This window comes from Equus przewalskii, chromosome 26 (assembly GCF_037783145.1).
Source record: "Equus przewalskii isolate Varuska chromosome 26, EquPr2, whole genome shotgun sequence".
NCBI classification, from domain to species: domain Eukaryota; kingdom Metazoa; phylum Chordata; class Mammalia; order Perissodactyla; family Equidae; genus Equus; species Equus przewalskii.
In genome coordinates this window covers 34,664,559-34,688,206 of record NC_091856.1, presented here as the reverse complement: position 1 = coordinate 34,688,206, position 23,648 = coordinate 34,664,559, and the positions used below count along the sequence as shown (strand labels likewise).

Sequence of the window (23,648 nt, the reverse complement as noted above, 5' to 3'; positions counted from 1 at the left end):
AAAGGCAGGTAAGAAAAAAGTCTTAGCACCTTGAGACAGAACATTTCTCTCGTCTTTACTGATGCTGTGGATCCAAATGTCGACAAGAACAGATTAAAACAGAAAATGTCATGAAGATTTTTGTGTGTGCAACCAGAGTGTGTATTTGCTGTCAAGTGTGTGTCTTCAGGGCCCGTTTCAATTTCCGCCTCTTTTGTAAGCCTTTTGAGATCTTCGCCATTCGGAGTCCTCAGCTTTTTCTTTATGCTTTCATTTTCGCGCTCAGCATGCTCTGCTTCTCTATGTTGCTTGTGAAGTTTTCTCTGCTCTCTGCTGACTTGTAAGCTCCTGGTGAACCCAGACGTTCCTTCTCAATGTGGTGTTCCCTTTAGCACTTGCCCCGTTCTTTGGGTTTTCAGTACATTTTTGAAGAGGGAGGTACTCACTAGCATGAGGTCATTTAAGTGTGATTCGGTGGTGTCAGTGCAGAGTGTTTCATGTGGAGATGGGCATTCTCTTCTCCCTTTTTTCCTAATAAAATACCCAATTATAGTTTGTTTCCAACATTCTGAATAAAACAAACGTAGGTGAAATGTAGGTGTTGGCTGTGGGTGAGCGCTCTGCTCAAGGACAAACGGATAAGCAAGGAAGCATCAGCTCCTGCCTCTGAGGCCCACACAGCCTCCAGTGGCCCAGCCACTTGGCCTCGCTCTGGGCAGCAGACCGTGAATCGAGCAGAGCCGTTTGAGTTCTACTGAGCTACAGGTTCTAAACCAGGACAGACACGTCATCTGAGCTTCAGGCGTTGATAGGACCTTGGTGTTCTGTTTTGTTTTGTTTTGTAGTTTTTACTGATGTGAATAAACCTTAGGTTGAGGCAAGGTCCCCCAGGCAGACTGAAACCTGCCCCGCCCTCTTTCCCAAGCCCCAACGGTGGGCAAGTGTGGACAGAACCTTTAAGGAAATTCACTGAGGGTGACATTTTAAATGGGACTTAGCAGAATTCTTTTGGTAAATTAATGGTGGCAGCTGAGGTAATGTGTTTTTCTACCTGTGATATAAATGTGGGAATGAAGGTTTTAGAGTACTAAAAGTCTGTCGTTCTAATGAAGTTCATTATTTTGTACCATATTATTTGTGTTGTGACCATTCACCCTGAGAATATTTGTCCAGTTTAAGGAATTCTTAACTGAAAAAAACCATGGAAAGTCAAAAATCAAGGAATTTCAAGGCTTGAAAGGGCAGTACACCTGTTTCCCTGCTTTGTACGCTGTTTCTCTCTGATGTCCTCTTTTCTGTTGCTTCGAGGGTGCCTTTAGGTTTTTTTAATCTCAGAAGGACTCTGATTGCCTTGAGAAGGAAACTACTAGAAAGCTTGATCCTTACTAGTGAGGGATTCCCAGTCTCTATTCACCATAGTCTGCATCTATAGAGAATTTCTGAGACTGCGGGGATCGTGTCATCTGAGGTAGTTCTGGATTGCCTTCAGAAATGGTTAGTATTTGACTAGGGCTGCTTCTGTGTCGCGTTAGTAATAACATAAACGCCAGTCCGCACGTGAGGAACTGTAGGATGTTGTGAAGATTGCTTTGTCTTCTCTTAAACACGTAAGGTGTTTAATCTCAAAATCCACTTATATTATAGTGCTTTTTCAGTTCTCTTCTTGAATACGTTTGCTTTTATATGGGATTAATGCCCCAAAATTCCTTAAATAGTTACTTTTGTGTTAGGCTATTCGTCACTTTTGAATGAATGTCTGTTGTCTGTCAAGCATTATGGATACCATAGTGTAGCAAACCAACAGGGTCCCTGCCCTTGTAGGACTGTCCCTCCAGGCCTGTGCTGTCCATTGCCATGACCACCAGCCTCATGTGGCTGCTGAGCACTTGAAATGTAGTTCGTCCAAAGCGAGCTGTGGTGTACCAGGAAAATACACACTGGATTTAGAGGGCCTGGCATGAAGGAAATGTGAAATATCTCATTAATACTTTTAGATACTGATTACATGTTGAAATGATTGCATTTTAAAATATTAGGTTAAATAAAATACATTATTAATTCATTAAAACTCAATGAAATTCATTTTCATGTGACCACTGGAAGGTTTTAAATGACATCAGTGGCTCGTATTATCTTTCTGTTGGACAGCGCTGGCCTAGAGGAGGAGACAGATAAACAAGGAACCCCTGAATGTGTACTTGTAACTCGTAACAAGTGCAGTGAGAGAAGCGGAGTGTCCCCAGGAGAGAGCCACAGTGGGTTAGCTAGGCGGGGAAGCCCTCAGTGAAGACGGGCCGGTCAGCCACATCTGAAGAGGGCAGGAGCTGTCTGGGCGGGGTGGAGGAAGGCCGTTTCCATCCCAGGTACAGAGGCTCTGCGGGCAGAAAGGCCTCACAGAAGACTGGTGGGCTGAACCGCACAGGGCACCGGGATTTGCAGCCACCTTAGGAAGGTTGTATTTTGTTGTGCGTGAAAAGCAAAGCCTCTAAGGGCTTGGATGGGAAATAATGTGATCTGATCATTTGCCCTGGCCTCTGTGTGACTGAGCCAGGCCTCTGGCGGGGACTGTGGTGATTGATCTGTAGGATGACCCCAGTTGAGGCGCCGAGACAAAGTGACAGGAGCTGAGGTCATCAGTAGGACTGGAGCTGAACTGGGTTTCCTGAGGGCCCAGCCCGATCAGCTTTTCCCAGGACTCCAGTAGATGGCAATGAGAATGCAGCTTTTAATCTTGTAGTTAATTCAGAATTGTAACACGTTTTCCCTTTCTCTTAGGTATAGCAAAGGAGATGCCGAGAAACTAAAGATATACCATTCCCTCCACGGGAACGATTGGAAAAAGATCGGTGAGATGGTGGCTCGGAGCAGCCTCTCCGTTGCGCTCAAGTTCTCCCAGATCAGCAGCGGTAAGCTGTCTCCTGCGCCCGCCTGGGCGAATGGAGAAGCCCGACAGGCCTGCGCCAGCCCGCGACCACCCCGTGCCCAGGCATCCTTGCAGGCCTGTCTTCTGTGACGGCCAACGTTTCTCAAGCCATTCAAGCCATGAATCAGTATTTCATTTCATTTCATTTCTTCATGTGTATTTATGAAGCTGTACAACCTTGATTCCCAAGACTGATTCCTACCACACCTCAGCTCGGTAGCTTTCAGCACGCCTGTAGCTGCCAAGTAGACTGATACCCAAGGAAGCTGGTGGGTAGGAGAGCCTGGTCAGAGGGGGGCCCTTCCCCAAGGTGGCTAGAGAGACCATGGGAGGGATGGGCATCCAGTTCCCTGTTAGATAGGAACTTTTCCCAGAACCAGAGCTGGTGATCTCCTGTCTCTTTTTCTCCTTTTTCATAAAAAGTTTCCTTGGTTATATTCTTTGCATTAAAAAATCCCCAGTTGCTTTAAGATAGTCCTTAGTTGGTGTTACTGTTGGCCTGGGGGCTCACATGCTCCAGATGCATGGGCAGAGCAATGCAGCAGGCTGGGCAGCCGGGCGTCTGCATGGCCGGTGCATGGCAGACCCTGGGGTGAGTTGGACACCGTGCCTTTTGGGCCATCAACTCCAGCCACAGGTGTTGTATGAAGCCCTGATCTGGCCATTTCTTCCACTTTCCAAAAAGTAATGCAAAAATCTGGATTTGTGTGTATGTGTGAGAAATCTAGATATCTTTCTTTTTCTTGAAACTCTCTTGATTTTTAAATATTCATCCAATTTGTCACTGGGGAAAAGTAACAACACTCTGGGCCAAAACAAAGACATGTGTAGGCTGCCAGTTTGACGCCTTTTCCTCAGCCTGACTGTGAATGTCCAGACAAGGAGGGGTGAAGCGTAGATGCTTCTGACACCTTCCTCGATGACTGGCTTCAGCGAGTCTCAGGTGCAGCTGTTCATTTCACACTGGGAACTCTCGGGGAGGGTTGTGTACGTCACAAAGAAGGCGTTTGATTGTTTGTTTCCCATTAAATGTTTGGGAATCTCATAGTTTCATGCAGGAGACATAACTCTCAGAAACAGGAAGAACAGCTTTTTTGAAGTTAAGAAACATACATTGCTTTAAGAAAGGGGTTTTCTGGCATTGGTTCGTAAAAAGAATCTATGGGGACCAGCCCAGTGGCACAGTGGTTAAGTTCGCCTGTTCTGCTTCAGCGGCCTAGGGTTCGCAGGTTCAGATCCCAGGTGCGGACATGGCACCGTTCAGCAAGCCATGCTGTGGTAGGCATCCCACATATAAAGTAGAGGAAGATGGGCACAGACATTAGCTCAGGGCCAGTCTTCCTCAGCAAAAAGAGGAGGATTGGCAGCAGATGTTAGCTCAGGGCTAATCTTCCTCAAAAAAATAAAGAATCTATGGCCACTTTAGTAGTTTCATTTTAATTTGCATGTAACTGTTGGATAGTTTTATGTTTGTGTAATTGAGATGCCCATTGTCTTCTAAAAAGTGCCCGATTTATTGTTTTGTTAGGACTTGATTTTTTTTAGAGCAGTTTTGGGTTTACAGTGAAATTGAGAGGAAGGTACAGAGATTTCCCATATATCCCCTGCCCACGTACATGCAGAGCCTCCCCCAGTATCAACATCCCCCACCAGAGTGGGACATACATTTGTTAACAATGCACGAACCTCCATTGACCTGTCCTGATGCCCCAGAGTCCACAGGTTACGTTAGGGTTCACTCTTGGTGTCGTACCTTCTGTGGGTTTGGACAAATGTGTAATGACCTGTCTCCATCATTGTCGTTTCTTTTTTAACCTTGTGTTTGAAAGCAAATAGATTAGCATCTATAAGACCATCCTTTTGTGTCTGTAGAAAGAAATCGTGGTGCTTGGAGTAAGACGGAAACCCAGAAACTCATCAAGGCTGTTGAAGAAGTGATTCTAAAGAAGATGTCTCCCCGGGAGTTAAAAGAGGTGGATTCTAGACTCCAAGAAAATCCTGAAAGCTGCCTGTCAATTGTTCGGGAAAAACTCTACAAGGGCATATCCTGGATAGAAGTGGAAGCTAAAGTAGAAACCAGAAACTGGATGCAGTGTAAAAGTAAGTGGTAAGTTTTATGGCATCTTAGATAAATTTCAACATGCTATTCTCTCTCTCACAGCAGTGTCTATACAGTGGGCAGATTGGTGGTTACTAAGAACATCTGTGTAACTGCCGTGTGGGAAGCCTCACATGTCAGCTGTGATCACCTCCAGTCCACTGCTGCAGCCACTTCAGTGTCAAAATCTGATTTAAGTTAGCACTGAACTAACCCTGAGTCATCGTATGGCTTCCTCATAAAGAAGCTGAACCTTTTTAATACTGAATATTGCCTTATGCTTTCTTCCTTCTGTCCCTTTCTAAGTCTTCAGTAAAACAAGCTAGTTATCTGTTTGCAGCATTAAAAAAAAAAAATACAAAACTAACATCCAGGAGAGAAATCACAAGCGCAGTGAGTGGCAATAGCTCTGCCTTTTGAACTTTGCCCTCTAATTCAGCAGCTCCTCTGTCTTCACCTAAAGCGAGGCCACCATACTCTTCATCCTAGAAGTTCTTTAGGTGCATCCGTCACACAGGTGTTTCAGTCCTGCTCCTGCTGTGCGTTCTCTGCTTGGCGTCACTCTTCCCAGCCCCGGAGGGTCTCGGAGCTGGCACGCTGAGAGGGGTGTGCAGCTGCACCGTGACCTCTTGAAGCAGTAGTTCCACGGCTCACAACCCACAGCTCGTGCACGAGGGGAGCACAGTCAGCTGGAGGAGCAGATGAGAATAAGCCCAGAGTAGGTGTATTTTATGTTAAAAGCAAACTCCTGGATTGTGCTGTATGTTGTATACTGTATACTGTTACGGTGCTGTAAGGTACATAAACATGTACCTTACAGTTCTGTTGTAGAGTTTATTTTCGTAGAAGACTACACTCAAGGAAATGAACTCCAAAGAACAGATAATGTTTTGGGGGAAAAGTGTATAATAAGGAGGAACCAGAGCCCTTTCTAGCTCTATATTTTAGACTGAAAAAGGGAGGAGAGGGGGTTGTAAGCCTCAGTTGGAGGAGGACATGTCAGTGTGGAAAAGGGGCAATGAAGAAGGTGGTTCTCCTTCGGAGTCAACACAGTGAACGTGTGAGACTTCTTTTTTAAAAGACTTCTTTTTTAATTTGAAGAAAAAAGGAGGAAGCTTGAACCCTGAACCTGTATTTACTTCATATAACATTGAAACCACCTCAGGTGATACACTTCAAACCTGTGAGCTTGAGTGGCTATGAACAAAAACATTGGTGTCAATTACTGTGTGTATCACGTGTCTCCCTAATCAAGAATGTGGATCACCAGCGGCTCGTGACCTGTGGCTGCTTTCATTGGAACTTCACTCAGCGCTCTAGTTCAGCCGTTAACTCTGGGCATTAGAGGAGTCGTCAAATCATTTATCACCTTACTAAATTGGTCTTATTTGACATTCCAGCAGCTGGTATGATAAGAGTAATATCCATCTGCTTTAGAAACAATGAAAAGTAAACTGAGTTTACATGGTGTCCTTTAGCATCTGCTAATATGCTTATTCTTTTTCCCCCCTTTTTTAAATGTTTTTCTGGAAATCTTATAGCACACACAAACTTAGAACTTCTTCTATCCGTCATCCAGTTTCAATAACCATCAACTTTCTATCATTTTATTTATCCTTTCCCACTTTTTTTAAAACTTTTTATTGAGATTATGATAGTTTACAACCTTGTGAAATTTCAGTTGTACATTATTGTCAGTCACGTTGTAGGTGCACCGCTTCACCCTTTGTGCCCTCCCCCTGCCCACACTTTCCCCTGGTAACCATCAATCAGTTCTCTGTCCACATGTTTAAATTCCTCATATGAGTGGAGTCGTACAGAGTTTGTCTTTCTCTATCTGGCTTATTTCACTTAACATAATACCCTCAAGGTCCATCCATGTTGTTGTGAATGGGACGATTTTATCCTTTTTTATGACTGAGTAGTATTCCATTGTATATATACACCATATCTTCTTTACCCAGTCATCAGTTGATGGGCACTTAGGTTGCTTCCACATCTTGGCTATTGTAAATAATGCTGCGATGAACATAGGGGTGCATAGGACTTTTGGAGTTGCTGATTTCAAGTTCTTTGGATAGATACCCAGTGGTGGGATGGCTGGGTCATAAGGTATTTCTATTTTTGATTTTTTGAGAAATCTCCATACTGTTTTCCATAGTTACTGCATCAGTTTGCATTCCCACCAGCACTGTATGAGGGTTCCTTTTTCTCCACAACCTCTCCAACATTTGTCACTTTTTGTTTTGGATATTCTTGCCATTCTTACAGGGGTAAGGTGATACCTTAGTGTAGTTTTGATTTGCATTTCCCTGATGATTAGCGATGATGAGCATCTTTTCATGTGTCTGTTGGCCATCCGTATATTTTCTTTGGAGAAATGTCTGTTCATGTCCCTGCCCATTTTTTGATCGGATTGTTTGATTTTTTGTTGTTGAGCTGTGTGTGTTCTTTGTATATTGTGGAGATTAACCCTTTGTCAGATAGATAACTTGTAAATATTTTTTCCTAACTAGTGGGTTGTTTTTTTGTTTCAATCCTGTTTTCCCTTGCCTTGAAGAAGCTCTTTAGTCTGATAAAGTCCCATTTGTTTATTCTTTCTGTTGTTTCCCTCGTCTGAGGAGTTATGGTGTCCAAAAAGATTCTTTTGATACTGATGTCAGAGAGTGTACTGCCTATATTCTCTTCTAGAAGACTTATTGTTTCAGGTCTAATCTTTAGGTCTTTAATCCATCTTCAGCTCATTTTTGTGAATGGTGAAAAAGAATGGTCAATTTTCACTCTTTTACGTGTGACTTTCCAGTTTTCCCAGCACAATTTGTTGAAGACACTTTCTTTTCTCCATTGTATGCCCTCAGTTCCTTTGTCGAAGATTAGTTGTCCATAGATGTGTGGTTTTATTTCTGGGCTTTCAATTCTGTTCCATTGATCCGTGCACCTGTTTTTGTATCAGTACCATGCTGTTTTGATGACTGTAGCTTTGTAGTATGCTTTGAAGTCAGGGATTGTGATACTACCTCCAGCTTTGTTCTTTCTCAGGATTGCTTTAGCAATTCGAGGTCTTTTGTTGCCCCATATGAATTTTAGGATTCTTAGTTCAATTTCTGTAAAGAATGTCATTGGGATTCTGATTGGGATAGCATTGAATCTGTAGATTGCTTTAGGTAGTATGGACATTTTAACTATGTTTATTCTTCCAATCCATGTACATGGAATGTCTTTCCATCTCTTTATGTCGTCATCAGTTTCTTTCAGGAAAGTCTTGTAGTTTTCATTGTATAGGTCTTTCACTTCCTTGGTTAAATTTACCCCAAGGTAGTTTATTCTTTTTGTCGCGATCTTGAATGGGATTGAGTTCTTGAGTTCTTTTTCTGTTAGTTCATTGTTAGAGTATAAAATGCTACTGATTTATGTATGTTGATTTTATACCCTGCAACTTTGCTGTAGCTGTTGATTATTTCTAATAGTTTTCCTATGGATTCTTTGGGGTTTTCTATATATAAGACCATGTCGTCTGCAAACAGCGAGAGTTTCACTTCTTCACTGCCTATTTGGATTCCTTTTATTTCTTTTTCCTGCCGAATTGCTCTGGCCAAAACCTCCAGTACTATGTTGAATAAGAGTGGTGAGAGTGGGCACCCTTGTCTTGTTCCTGTTCTCAGAAGGATGGCTTTCAGTTTTTGCCCATTGAGTATGATGTTGGCTGTGAGTTTGTCATATATGGCTTTTATTATGTTGAGGTACTTTCCTTCTATACCCATTTTATTGAGAGTTTTTATCGTAAATGGATGTTGGATCTTGTCGAATGCTTTCTCTCCATCTATTGAGATGATCATGTGGTTTTTGTTTCTCATTTTGTTAATGTAGTGTATCACGTTGATTGACTTGCGGATGTTGAACCTTCCCTGTGTCCCTGGTATAAATCCCACTTGATCGTGGTGTATAGCCTTTTTAATGTATTGTTGTATTGTTGTATTTGGTTTGCCAAAATTTTGTTGAGGATTTTTGCATCTATGTTCATCAGTGATATTGGCCTGTAGTTTTCCTTCTTTGTGTTGTCCTTGTCAGGTTTTGGGATCAGGGTGATGTTGGCTTCATAGAATGTGTTAGGGTGTGCTCCATCTTCCTCAATTTTCTGGAATACTTTGAGAAGGATAGGTATTAAATCTTCTTTGAATGTTTGGTAGAATTCTCCAGAGAAGCCGTCTGGTCCTGGACTCTTATTTTTGGAGAGGTTTCTGATTACTGTTTCAATTTCTTTATTTGTGTTTGGTCTATTCAGATTCTCCATTTCTTCCTGCTTCAGTTTTGGGAGGTTGTAAGAGTCTAAGAATTTATCCATTTCTTCTAGGTTGTCCAATTTGTTGGCATATAGTTTTTTATAGTATTCTCTTACGATCCTTTGTATTTCTGTGGTATCCGTTGTGATTTGTCCTCTCTCGTTTCTAATTTTATTTATTAGAGTCTTCTTTCTTTTTTTCTTAGTGAGTCTGGCTAAGGGTTTGTCAATTTTGTTTATTTTTTCAAAGAACCAACTCTTTGTTTCATTGATCCTTTCTACTGTCTTTTTTGTTTCAATATCGTTTATTTCTGCTCTAATTTTTATCGTTTCCCTCCTTCTACTGACTTTGGGCTTTGTTTGTTCTTCTTTTTCTAATTCTGTTAGGTGTCATTTGAGATTGCTTATCTGAGCTTTTTCTTGTTTATTGAGGTGAGCCTGTATTGCCATGAATTTCCCTCTTAGGACTGCTTTTGCTGTGTCCCAAATGAGTTGGTATGCCGTGTTTTCATTTTCATTTGTCTCCAGATAATACTTGATTTCTTTCTTAATTTCTTCAGTAAGCCATTGTTTGTTCAGTAGCATGTTGTTTAGTCTCCACATTTTTGCCCCTTTCCCAGCTTTATTCTTGTAGTTGATTTCTAGTTTCATAGCATTATGATCAGAAAAGATGCTTAATATTATTTCAACCCTCTTGAATTTATTGATGCTTGCTTTGTTTCCCAAGATATGGTCTATCCTTGAGAATGTTCCATGAGCACTTGAGAAGAATGTGTAACCTGCTGTTTTTGGATGGAGTGTTCTATATATATCTGTTAAGTCCATCTGGTCTAATTTTTCATTTAATTCTATAATTTCCTTGTTGACTTTCTGTCTGGATGATCTATCCATTGGTGTTAATGGGGTGTTGAGGTCCCCTGCTATTATTGTATTGTTGTTGATATCTCCTTTTAGTTTTGTTAATAGTTGCTTTACAAATTTTGGTGCTCCTGTGTTGGGTGTGTATATATTTATAAGTGTTATGTCATCTTGGTGGAGTGTCCCTTTTAGCATTATAAACTGCCTTTCTTTGTCTTTCTTTATCTGTTTTGCTTTGAGGTCTACTTTGTCTGATATAAGTATGGTGACACCTGCTTTCTTATGTTCATTATTAGCTTGGAGTATTGTCTTCCGTCCCTTCACTCTGAGTCTGTGTTTGTCCTTGGGGCTGAGGTGTTTTTCCTGGAGGCAGCATATTCTTGGGTCTTGTTATTTAATCCATCCTGCCACTCTGTGTCTTTTGATTGGAGAGTTCAATCCATTTACATTTAGGGTGATTATTGAAATGTGGGGGCCTACTGCTGCCATTTTATCACTTGTTTTTCCGGTTCTCTCACATTTCCTTTGTTTCTCGTCCCATGATTTTTGGACTAGTAATTCAGGTAGGTAGATTTCTGTATTGGCTTTCTTCTTATTTGTAATTTGTGTCTTTATTCTTGTTATTTGTGTAGTGGTTACCAGGTGGTTTGTATAAAACATCTCATAGATGAGATAGTCCATTTTCTGATAGCCTCTTAAGACATTCCATCCCTTTCCTCTTCCCCTTCTAGGTTGTTATTGTCAGATTTTTTTTTTCTTTTTCTTCTTGTGTTGTGAGTTTGTGGTTAAAATGACAAGATTATATTTATTCTTGGTGTTTCCCTTCTTTTTATCGTTAATGTTATACTTAACTTTTGCTAACCTGTTCTGATGGAGAGCTGCAGCTTTCTGATCTTGTCTTTCTACTTATCTCCTTTGCTCTGGGTTTTGTAACCCCTTTCCTTTTTTTGATTTTTCAAGTATGAGGGTCTTCCTGAGCATTTCTTGTAGGGGAGGTCTTGTGGCACTGAACTCCCTTAACTTTTGATTATCTGGGAAAGTTTTTATTTCTCCACCATATTTGAAGGATATTTTCGCTGGATAGAGTATTCTTGGCTGCAAGTTTTTGTCCTTCAGGGTTTTGAATATATCATTCCACTCTCTTCTAGCCTGTAAGGTATCTGCTGAGAAATCTGCTGACAGCCTTATGGGGGTTCCTTTGTAGGTTATTTTCTTCTGCCTTGCTGCCCTTAGTATGTTCTCTTTGTCATTGACTTTCGCAAGCTTCGCTACTATATGCCTTGGGGTTGGTCTTTTTACATTCATAAAGTTTGGAGATCAATTGTGTTCTGTCACATGGAGTTCCACCTCTCTCCCCAGGTTTGGGAAGTTCTCCGCCATTATTTCCTTGAGCAGGCTTTCTGCCCCCTTCTCCTTCTCTGCTCCCTCTGGGATACCTATAATCCTTATGTTGCATTTCCTAATTGAGTCGCATAATTCTCGGAGAGTTTCTTCATTTCTTTTAGTCTTAGTTCTCTCTCCTTCTCTATCTGCAGCATTTCTATATTCCTATCCTCCAAATTGCTAATTCTGTCCTCCATATTATCGACCCTACTGTTCAGAGAGTCCAGATTTTTCTTAATCTCCTCCATTGTGTTCTTCATCTCCAATATTTCTGATTGGTTTTTCTTTTCTTTATAGTGTCTCAAGCTCTTTTGTGACATAGCTCCTGAACTTGTTGAGTTGTCTATCTGTATTCTCTTTTACTCGTTGAGCTTTTTAGTGATGGCTGTTTTGAATTCATTGTCATTTAGGTTATATATTTCATTGTCTTTGGGATTGTCTTCTGGGTACTTGTCATTTTCCTTCTGTTCTGGAGATTTCATATATTTTTTCATACTGCTCGATGGCATGGATTTGTGCCTCTGCATAGAGACAGAGTTTAGTTACTGCTTCCACTTGCTTCTACTGGAGTTGGGGGGGAGCATCTGTTTAATCTGCACCGATCAGGATCCCTGTCAGCTGTTGCTGACCAGACCTGGGCCCCGCCTCATAGTCACAGTGGTCCTGTGGGGTCTCTCATCAGCTGTGGGGACAATTGTAAGGGGGCCTCAGGTTGCTGGTGCCTACTGTTGCAGACCACTGAGCCGTGCTCCCTCCTTAGGGTCTGCAGCGGTGTTATGGGCTTTGACAGCAGCCGGGAGCAGGTTCACCTAGACTTGCAGCTCTGTCACCATCAGGGCCCGCAAGACCTCACTTGTCCACTATGGGCCACAGCAGAGCTATGGGTATCTACTGCAGTCTGTGGTCAGCTCACCCAGCTGTGCTACTTCTGCCTCAGGGCCTTCCACCCTTGTGATTGCTGGGCGGCGCCTCTCCACTAATGCTGCGCAGAGGCTTTCGGTGTGACTGTTGTGGGACTGTGGATTTTCCCCCTGGACTGTGGAACAGGCTCGCTGGGACTCCAACCTGCCACTGCCCACTCACACGGGCTCACTGGGTGTCCCTTGCCCCTCTGGGCCACAGCAGGAGACCATGAGTCAGAGGCAGCTGCTGGGCTGCTGCACTACCTGGGATCCTCCTGCCCCAGGGCCTCCCATCTTTTGAATGCTGGGCGGGGCCTCTCCACTAATGCTGAGTAGAGGCTTTCCCCACGGCTGCTGTGGGACCGTGGATTTTCCCCCTGGACCACGGAGCAGGGCTACTGGGGCTCCAACTCGCTCCTGCCCACTCACACGGGCTTACTGGGTGTCCCTTGCCCCCTCTGGAACACTGCCGGAGTACATGAGTCAGAGGTGGCTGGTGGGCTGCTGCCCTGCCTGGGATCCTCCTGTCCTGGAGCCTCCCTGTGTTCTGAATGCTGGACAGGGCCTCTCTGCTAATGCCAAGTAGAGGCTTTCCCCATGGCTGCTGTGGGACTGTGGATTTTCCCCTGGACCATGGAGCAGGCTTGCTGGGACTCCAGCCTGCCACTGTTCACTCACAGGGGCTCACTGGGTGTCCCTTGCCTGCTTTCTCCGCGGCTGCTGTGGGACTGTGGATTTTCCCGCTGAGCTTTAGGGGCAATCACGGGGGGCTTAGGTAGGGCTGTAGTCACCTGTTTCCACCGTCACTCCACTGGTGTGCACACACGCCCACCCTTGGTGCGTGGTGATGCTATGAGCATGTCCACTGGAAGAAAGTCACTTGCAGGTACTAGGCTGTCTGGGGGTCAGAGAGTTTTCACCTATCTCCATCTCCTCCCGGGGGGATGTCCATCCACCTTCCGATGTATAGCAGCATGGCTCTCTCAGGCATCCTGAGATTATGTGTGGATATCCTTTGTTGACCAATGAATGTCCAATTAGTTGTAGATTCGAAGGGGGAGAGACAAAACTGCTCACTCTGCCATGTTGCTGATGTCACTCCCCACTTTTTTTTTTTAATAGGTTAATTCTTGATGGTGGTAAATGTTAGCAGTAATGCATTGCAAAAGTTACAGAGTGGTTCTGAACAAGGGCAATTTAGATGAGAAAAATAGAGGAAATTTTAATGGAAACTTTACCCCTGAAAGTAAACTATATTTTTCTTTCTTTTAATATAGGACGGAAATTCTGACCAAGAGGATGACAAATGGTCGGGACGTATACCGTGGAGTTAATGCCCTGCAGGCCAAAATCAACCTTATTGAAAGGTACAGAAAAAGAAAGTGACACTACTATAACTGTTTTTCTCTGTAGCCAAAGAGTCGTTGATAAACAGCAGAATCTACAGTAAGATTGCTAAGGTTCAAATCCTTGTTCCAACACTTTCTACACATATGACCTCAGACGTGTTCCCTGCCTCTGTAGGTCTTGGTTTGTTCATCCAAAATGAGGATGATAATACTAGTACTTGCCTCTTGGTGTTGCTGGGAGAAGAAATGAAATAACGCATGTAAAGTGTACTACGCGCTCAATGAATGCAGTTATTTTAGCCTTTGAAGGTTTTCATGTGGGTATTAGTTATTTCCGTCCACTGGAACATGGAGGTAAATAATTCAGGCAGAGCCCGACTGCCCTCCAGCACGTTGATGTCACTGTTGCTTGGTTTTCAGTTTTGTCTTTGGGTTCCTGGTCCACACAGTCCTCCTCCCCTGAAGGAGGGGAGACGTGGGACTGTTTAACAAAACCTGTGAGTCTAATGGACCTGGGCTCATACGGGATGAGGAACAGCCAAGAGCAGAAGAAACGTTTGGATTCTGGCCACCCTGTCCAGCTTTGTTCTTCCTGCTCTCTGTTATGACCCCTGCTTTAACTTCATTGGTGGGCTTCCTCCTTCTCTATGCTGGTCTAGCTGGGTGTAACCCCACCATTTTTCCCTCCTGTGGAGACAGCATAGACTAGAGGTGTGAGGAGGGCATCTCAAGTCAGACAGGTCTGGGTTCCAGTGATGGCACCCCCTGTTAGTCATGAAACCTTGAGCCATAACTCAGGCTCTTAGCCCCATTTCCTCATCTGTGGAATGGAAATAGTTCCCCAAGCTCATCAGGGGGTGTTGAGGGTAAATGAATTAGCAGATGTAAAGGTCTTAACAGTGTCTGTCACATAGTAAGTGCTGAGCACACACGTGTGCTCTTTCTGTGTCTACATTGATTGGTGAAGTTGTGTTTTTTTGTGTGTGAGAGAAAGCAGCATGGTTTGGTGGGAGATGCAAAGGGCTCAGGAGGAGACAGATGGCTTTTTGGTCTGTAGCTCACTAGCTCAGTGACCTTGGGCTAAACTTGGGTTAGCATGCCAGCCTCCCTGGGCCTGTGTAATGAGGAAGCTGGAACGGGGCGAACACAGTCATGCCTTCCAGCTCTTAATATTCGGTAAGTTCATGAAGATGTCCATCATGCTGATTTTTGCTTGAAAACTTAGTTTTTATTTTTTCTCATAGATTGTATGAAATAAATGTGGAAGATGCTAATGAAATAGACTGGGAAGATCTTGCTAGTACCATAGGGTAAGACCGTTTAATATTAAGCTAAGTAGAAGATAAGAGATGACTTTTCATAAATGAGTGCTTATCAGATTTTAAAGAACAGAGCTGAAATTCATGCTGCACATGGAATTCATCTGTAAATTGTGTTTATATACGTATTTGGAACCCCCACTCTATATACTGAGCCAAGTATATTAAGCAACCCTCCTTCCACTCCAACCCCACAAAAGGTACCTAAGAGTGAGCGAAATGTGTGCAAAGTCTCTTAAAAGCTTCAAAGAGCTAACAAGTTAGAAGACAAGTACAAAGAACCCCACATACCATCTGCCCATAATCAGCCTGTTACCATTTTGCCACATCTGCGTCATCGTTCGTTCCTCCCTCTCCTGCTCCCTTCTCCAAGGGAGTAACATTTTTTCCCTTAACCATTTGAGAGTTGGTGGTGGGCTCCATGTCCTAAACAAGGATGTTATTCTACATAACTCCAGTACAGTTATCATAGTCAGGAAATTTGACTTTGATACAATACTATTCTCTAAAACACAGTCCACATTCAAGTTCACCAGTTGTCCCAATAATGTCCTTTATAGCATTTTCCCCCTGACGTGAGATCCAACCTAGGAGCACACATTGCGTTTATTGTGTCTCCTTGGTGTCTTTCGATCTGTAAAGCTCTTCTGCCTTTGTCTTTGATGACGTTGAAATCGTGGGAGAGTTTAGGCTGGTTTTTTGTAGGCTGTCCCTTGGTGGGAGTTTGTCAAATGTTTCCTCATGACTAGTTTCGAGTTTCGCGTTTCAGGCAGGACTGTGACATAGGTGAGGCTGTGTCTTTATCACCGCGTCACCGCACATCATGAGACACGTGGTTCTGATTGTGGTCATTTGGTTCTGGTGGCGTCTGTCACATTTCCCACTGTTTAAAAGTAACAGTGTGTCTCTCAGTGATATGAAGTGGCTGTGGGGAGATATTTTGAGACCATATGAAGATCTTGTTCCTTTTCAAGCTTCCTCCAGCAGTTTCGGTGTGGGGTCCCTTTGCATTTCTCACCCGAGGGGTGAGATTGAACTGTCACCTGTCCGTCAGCTGTCTGTGTACCTCCACTGTGAGCCTTCAGTGCTGTGGTGCTTGGACTTTCAGTCAGTTCCTGCTGTTGAAGAGAGGCCACCGCTCCCAGTAGCGGAATTTACTGCTTGCTGAGCACAGGAGAGCCAGCTTGCAAAGCACGGTCCCTCTAAGTAAAGCACATTGTTGAGAATCCTGGGGCTCAGGGCTTGGCGGGCTCTCAGAAATGGGGCGTTGAGGGATTGTGTGGCTGCTAGCTCTGGAAGGGTGGCCGGGGGAGCAAGGCTGCTGCAGCCTGGCCACCTTTCTGAAGTGTGGCTGCTGGCGTGGAGTTGTCATTGATCCAGTAGCAGGGTTTAAACTGGGTTGTGGTGGTTAGTTAGTTATCTCTTGGGATTATGAACCAAGAACAAGGTCTTTTTTTTTTTAACTTGGAGAATTGGAATCTTTTAATGACAGGCCCTGCCAGGAGTCACAGACATATGCCCATGATTCCAAAGCCCTTGCTTTGCTAGCTCATCTGAGGGGTGGGGTGCACACTTCAATATCGTGGGTCCCTGAGAGTTGAGGGTGTCGGGTGCTTTGAAGGAAGGGGACCCTGCTGTGCATCCCACCAACTCTTGTCCTAAAATGTATTCATGTGGACAAATCCTTCCCTTTATAATGACAAACCACTTTTTAAAAATCTGACTCTTCTAATAAATTTTTGTGAATTTTGTGACATTGCTTCAGATCACGTGATTTCTTAAAAGGGGCTTTTAATGATTTTAAGTAAAATCACGTGTTTAAAATGGATTGTTCTACTTAAAATTTATAAATCTCAAAGCTGTAAAATAGATTATGGCATCTAGTCAAATTTTGTTTGAAGTAGTATATTCTCAGAGTTTTAATAATGAATTAAAACAGTGAAAAATAATTGAAAGTGCGATCTCTTCAGATTCTGAGACCTCCCTTGTGAATCATTTAGGCGGGATTTAAAGAAAGTCTCTCCACCTGATGGGAGGTAACACCTGTTTAGTTTGAAATGTCCACATCAGTTATTGTTACTTCTCACAGCCTGGGCTTGGGTCTGCAGCCGTCTCACTGGGCGCGCCACGCTGGGACGAGGGAAGACATGGAGGCCTTGACACTTGGGCTTTGCAGTCGGGCAGACCTGGCCTTGAGTCCTGGCACTCCACTCTTTATTTAGCAGTCCTTGGGAGCTCGTTCCCTAACTTGTCTCTGAGCCTCGGTTTCCTCATCTACAAAATGGGTTTAATAGGACCGTAATGAGGACTAAAGGAGGTAAGGCACAGAAGATTCCTAGCCTGGTGCCTGGCACACAGCGGGGTTCAGTTAGTGGTTGCTGAGATGAAGAGGTTGAAAGAACCCAGTCATCTTCTACCTCTGCATACTTAACAGAGAGAATTATTCATGCTAATCATTTTAGCCACCAGTTTAGTTAATTATTGAAACAAATTAGTCGTGCTTTTATTGTTTAAGAAGAAGTGTCCAGGAAGTGAAGTTAGTGATTTTCAATTTAAAAAGCAATTTAAGATTCAGTTGATTCTGTCTTACTTTTTTTTCTTTTTTAAGATTGGCACCTGAGCTAACATCTGTTGCCAATCTTTATTTATTTATTTATTTGTATTTTCTTCTTCTTCTTCCCAAAGCCCCCCAGTACATAGTTGTATATTCCTGTTGTAGGTTCTTCTGGTTGTGGTATGTGGGAGGCCTCAGCATGGCTTGATAAGCAGTGCCATGTCTGCGCCCAGGATCCAAACCAGCGAAACCCTGGGCTGCCAAAGCAGAGTGTGTGAACTTAACCGCTTGGCCACGGGGCCAGCCCCTGTCTTACTTATTATTAATGGAAAACATATTTGACTCACGAAAACATTGTAACCATCTGCTTTTTTAGCTTCGCAAAATAAGAAATCAGGGGACATCTGCCTTTGAATTGTACCACGTGTGTTTATCCTAACTGTAGTGGTTAAGAGTGGTTAAGAGAATTTGGAGTCAGACCATCCAGTTGTCCCAGCTCTACCCCTTATTAGCTGTAAGATCTTGGGCAGCTTGGCTGTGCCTCAGTTTCCCCATCTCCAAATTAAGGGATAAGAGTAGTACGTCCCTTGTGGAGTGGTCGTGAGGACTGTTTGTGGCTCGGGGAAGGCTCAGGGCAGGGCCCAGGATGTGGTCAGCATCAGCGCATGAGCCAGTGTTGTACCTCGTCTTCTAGACTCATAATTTACAGTATTCTAATTTAAACCAAATCCATCTTGTTGTACTATTCTCTTCTTCCTTTTGTGTGTGGTTTTTTAACCAAATGCACAATAGCTTTTCACATGCATCTTGTTTTTATCACGTATGTCTATATACCTCACCTTCATCAATGGACTTAGTACACAGCACTGAAATGACCAATTTTTAAACTGACACCATTTTTTATCTTTTCTTTTCTAAAGTGATGTTCCTCCATCATATGTTCAAACTAAATTTTATAAGCTGAAAGCTACCTGTGTTCCCTTTTGGCAGAAGAAGACTTTTCCAGGTAAGTATTTTTAGTATTTGGATAGTTAAGAACACAGCGTATGGTGCCACACGCTGGTAGTGTGACCTTGGGCAAGTGACTTACCTTCTGGGAGCCTCAGTTTCTTCAGTGGTAAATGGTGAAAATTGGCAAGTTATAATCCCAGCCTGACAGGACTTTTAAAAGTACAAGATGAAATAGTGGACGTGTAAAATGTGTCACCAGGGTTCTCACTGCTTAGCAAGCATGCAGTAAATGACTGCAAGTGCTTTTGGATTGCCATCCTGCACACACATGTGCACACAATATATGCTCACACACACGCACTCACACCACATGCATGCACACACACTGTTCCTGGAAAAACATAAGATGCCCCGTTCCTTCTTTGCAGCCATTTATGGGTGGTTTAGACTTGTAATTCCCAAACTTGGATCATGAGTCACGTGGGGAACTTGATAGAAATACACATACCTGGGCCTCCTTCCAGACACACTGGATCCTGGCCTCTGGGCTGGGCCGGAGACTGGAGTCTCTCTGACGGTCTCACGGAGAATCTCAGCAGCCTGCCCGGCAGCAGCGTTTGGGACCCACTGCTTCGGGTGGCGTGTGCCCTGCAGAATGTGGTGAAGTACTTCTTGCATTCAGCACATATCACTTCTTGGGTTTGAATCGTGGCATGGCCCCTACTGACTCCACGACTTTGGGCAAGTTTCATGATGTCTTTATGCCTCAGTTTCCTCATTTGAAAATGGGTTAACAATAGTGTCCACCTCACAGGGTTTTTGCGAGGATTGAAAGACTGAATCTAAGTAAAGCAGTTAGAAGAGAATCTGGCACGTGGTGCCAACAGCAGTGCATTACCATCACCAGTGCCCTGTGTCCTTTGACCCGAGGAGGAGGCTTGTACAAATAATTTCAAAGTTAAATTTCTTGGATGAAAGATGGCAGCCACCACGGGCTCGGACAATTTATGAAAACTGAATACACAGCCTTAAAATAGAATGTGGACCTAAATACCCAGAAGCACCCCCCTTTGTAAGATTTGTAACAAAAATTAATATGAATGGAGTTAATAGTTCCAGTGGAGTGGTGGACCCAAGAGCTGTATCAGTGCTGGCGAAGTGGCAGAATTCACACAGCATCGAAGTTGTCCTGCAAGAGCTTCGGCGCCTAACGATGTCTGAAGAAAATGTGAAACACCCTCAGCCGCCTGAAGGACAGCGTTACAGCAATTGATCACAGAGAAACCGCAGGCCCTCCCCGCCCCCATTCCATTTAAGCAGTCTTCATTTTACACAGTAGTAAATTTTCTAGATACGTGTTGTAGACCTCAAAGTGCTGGAAAGGACGCTCCCATTCAAAGGCAATTTACCTTAAGATGCTATAAGTGATACTAGTTTTCGTCCATTTGAAATACTTGAGTTGTGCTTACTGTGTGATAAATCATCCTGTCAAGTGTAACCGCAGTCCACATAGCTGAACTTTTGGGATCAGGAAAGTGTGTTTAAATTGATTCCCATCGTCGCCGGTGGGCACATCTAACTCAACTGTGAAAAGGCACCGTCACACAATCACCTTGCTGCTGCCTCCACGGCCTGGGCCTCTGCCGTCCCCTGCCCACCCCTGGCCTCCCCTGCCCCCGCTGCAACTGCCCTCCAGCTCGGGGCGGCTGGTTAGAGCAGATATGAAGGTGTCAGGTCACAGCCTGTGGGACTCCTGCTGGGTGTGGGTGCTCATCTGCACCCCTGGTTTCTTTCTTTAAGTCTTAAGTGACACCCTCCTTCTGAGCCATAGTCCTTTCCGCACTCTCCACTACCACCCTTGGCCAAAGTGCAGATTGTAACCCCCTCTGCTCCCCTCTGAAACTGGCCTTTGGGAAGGAATGCAGGGCTTTCCCCATATCTTCTCCCCCTACCTTTATCGAGGGGCGCTGCTTTTTTCTTCCTCCTCCTCAAGTCCCTTTTCTCACCGTCCCCACCCAGCACTTTCCGTGATGCTTCCTTGCTTTGGCCAGAAGGCATCAGGTGAGGTTGGAAAGTCTCTGGCCTCCCTTGTTTAGTTTGGAACCACATTTATTTACTCTCCCCCAGCCTAGGAAATGAATATTGGGTCCTCAGCCCTGCCACCCTCTGCTGTCACCATCAGCGGATGCGTTTTTTTTAGCTCAGGTTTTGATAAGGTGAAAACAGTCACCGGGGTTGCTCAGACCTGCCAGCCCTCAAAGTCCTTGGTGGTTAAACTTGGAGAAAGGCCACAGAAGACGCTTGTAGGCACACACCATCCCTCTGAATGAATTGTTTCCTTTGCCCGTAATTGCCTTTGCTTTTGAAAATTGCAGAAGCTTAAACAGGGCTCTCGTTTGGTCCTCCTTGCAGTCCACTTGGGTCTAGTGTGGAATCTGACAACTGGAACAAAAAGAACCTTATTCGGTGCATATTTTGGTTTTGGTGCTGCCGCTTCTCATGGTCCTCAGCGGGGATTAAGAAAGAGCTCGGTGTGCACGGCAGACCCCCGACATTGACGAGCTTGGCTTCCTGGCAAAGTGCTGCGTTTTTCCACTTTTATGTTCAGGACCACCAAATGCTGAAGTGTGGATGCATACTGAAGTAAAAGCAATTCATCGTGTTCTAAAGTTTTTTTTTAATTGAGTGTTTGTGTGAAACCACCTTTTGAAGCAGCAGCTATCAAGTCTGAAAGGCAATTGATGTTTCCGTTAATCTTTTTCTAGGGAATACCTTAGTTCTGAGGATTTAACATCCTGTAAGTAAAGTTTAACAGTATTCCATAAGCAGCCTTTTTATAGTCAGACCATTGCCTGATTTTAACATAATAAAAAGTGTGCATTAATATTTAAAAAAAATTAAATTTCTTTTCTTTAGAGATTATAGACTACCTTTATGAGACCAGTCTACCGTTGCTTAAAGAAAAGTTAGAGAAGAAGCTGGAGAGAAAAGGGACTAAAGTGCAGGCTCCTGCAGCCCCCAGGCAAGTCTTCCTGTTCAGAGACATCTTCCATTGCGACGACGACAGTGACGGAGAAGACGTAGATGACAGAAGTTAAGCGGATGATCCTGATGTCCATTTTTCTAGGTTTGGTGGTTATATACATGGGTCAGCAAAGCTATTTTCAGTATCACTGTTGATTAAAGAAGGTCCAGTGGCCAAAGGAAGGGCGTGAAAATGACAGCTTATATTGTGTTGCATTAAAAATTGATTAACGTGTTCATACTTGAGTTTATTTGAGTGCGAAAAGAAAGAGGAGCATATACGTTGATTTAATATTTCTGTACCGTTGTACTGAAAATAGTTACAACTAATGGTTTTTATAAAACAACAGTATCCCACGTCCCTCTGATTGCAGCAGAGGGTAGAGTCACGGCCTATGGACGTTTCATTGCGTGGGTTCAGCTGTAATGGCGCTCAGCACATGTGAGAAGGGTAACGATCTTAATGATGCATGCCATTTTGCTTTCTGTTTTTCCGGTTCATACATATGTTCTCAGTGTATATAAGTATTCGCTAAGTTTTAGAGGGAAGTTGTGGATCTGCTGTTCCCTCAGACTGGTTTCAGTTCCCATGTACTTGTCATGTGCGTATCTCACCTTCCTGAGTGTGATTCTCATGTTTAAAGATACATATTTTTCATACAGGACGCCCTCTCAAAGCCACTCACTGAATTCACCTGGTGTTCAACTGGGGAAAAAACAAATCAACCAGCAGTCTCTTCCATTGTTTATAGAAAAACTGGCTCTGTTAGACTTATTGAAAGATGCTGTGTGGATCTCAGGAAAGACTCATGCCCAAGGGAATAATTTTAACGTTGGGCTATTCCATCAGTAAGGAAAGCAAAACCATTCTAGATATTTCAAACAGAGAAGGATTTAATGTAGAGATTTAGGTTATAAAATTGTTAAACAGGACAAAGGATGAAAGAGAGGAAGGGTGAATTACCCAGCAGTGGGAAGTGAGGGGAAGCTGCTGCAGCCCCTGTGTGCCCCAGCTAATGTGCCCCCGTGCCGCTTCTGCAAACTCTGGGTTGCCTGCTGCTGCTGCTGCCTTTGCAGCTGTGTCCCTTCTCTGCCACACGGCCTCAACAGGTGCCTGTGTCTCCCTGGAACCCAACAGCCTCTGCCTCCCTCCTGCCTTCTAGGCTCTCACAAGTGCCTCCCCTGGGCAGCCCCTTGGCTGAATCCTGCTGGCAAGAGAAAGCAAGTTTCCAGGCTTCTAACCACATCCGTACAGGAGAGCATAGGAGGGAAGGGGTGGGTGAATGATATCCCCTACAGCGAGGTCACCATCTGTGCCAACATGCAACTCCACTGTCTCCTGAGTGTTCTCTCTGATGTCATTTATGTGACATCAGGACAGGTGGTGGTGGTTAATTTATCCAGAAAGCTAGACATTTTCCCAAACCTGCCATAACTGGGAAAGGAAGAATGCAGAGAAACAAGTGTAGGACTCCTTGGTCACCATTTATCCCCAGCACTTGTCACAGTGTTTTACAAATAATAGACACTCAATAAATATTCAGTAAACAGATGAATGTTTTCTTTTTAGCCAGCATTTCACCTTTCGTCACCTCCCTCTGTCCAATAGACATACTAATCTCCGTGCTGATAGGATATAAATTGTGCGTTCCTTTTAGAGGACAATCTGGGAAACTACATCAGAGCCCGAAGAATGTACATCTTCTGTGATCCAGGAATTTCACTTCTAGGACCTAAAGAAATAATAGAACTAGTGTACAACAGTGACACATTTATAATACGAAAAGTAGAAAAAATGTAAATGTACCTTAACAGGAAATTTGTTAAATTATGGTATATTCCTAGAATGGAATATTATGCAGTAATTAATAATGATAGATTTGGTTAACATAAAAAGAGGTAAACAATATTATCAACTGAAATATTTCAGAAAAGTATCTATATTTTCTTAGTTTTGTAAAAGTAAAATAGTAAAGGAAATTGTGTGTATATAGATGCATTAAAATGTATGGAAGAATTAAACCCAAAA

The 23,648-nt window shown here is 43.6% G+C and overlaps 1 protein-coding gene and 1 pseudogene across 8 annotated transcripts in view; both read left to right on the top strand.

Annotated features, from left to right (window-relative positions):
• The window catches only part of TTF1 (transcription termination factor 1), a 33,367-nt gene extending 9,719 nt beyond the window's left edge, over positions 1 to 23,648 (top strand). For 3 of the 8 annotated variants that reach the window (XM_070595407.1, XM_070595408.1, XM_070595405.1), the window contains 6 exons: positions 2,755 to 2,885; positions 4,775 to 5,009; positions 13,700 to 13,789; positions 15,016 to 15,081; positions 18,565 to 18,650; positions 21,512 to 23,648. In XM_070595407.1, the coding sequence (XP_070451508.1) occupies positions 2,755 to 2,885; positions 4,775 to 5,009; positions 13,700 to 13,789; positions 15,016 to 15,081; positions 18,565 to 18,650; positions 21,512 to 21,693 (790 nt within the window). In that variant the 3' untranslated portion in view covers positions 21,694 to 23,648. The remainder of the gene's footprint in view (positions 1 to 2,754; positions 2,886 to 4,774; positions 5,010 to 13,699; positions 13,790 to 15,015; positions 15,082 to 18,564; positions 18,651 to 21,511) is intronic. The other 5 variants (XM_070595409.1, XM_070595412.1, XM_070595406.1 and 2 more) reach the window with 3 other exon arrangements.
• Positions 19,067 to 20,008, top strand: LOC103565226 (uncharacterized; annotated as a pseudogene).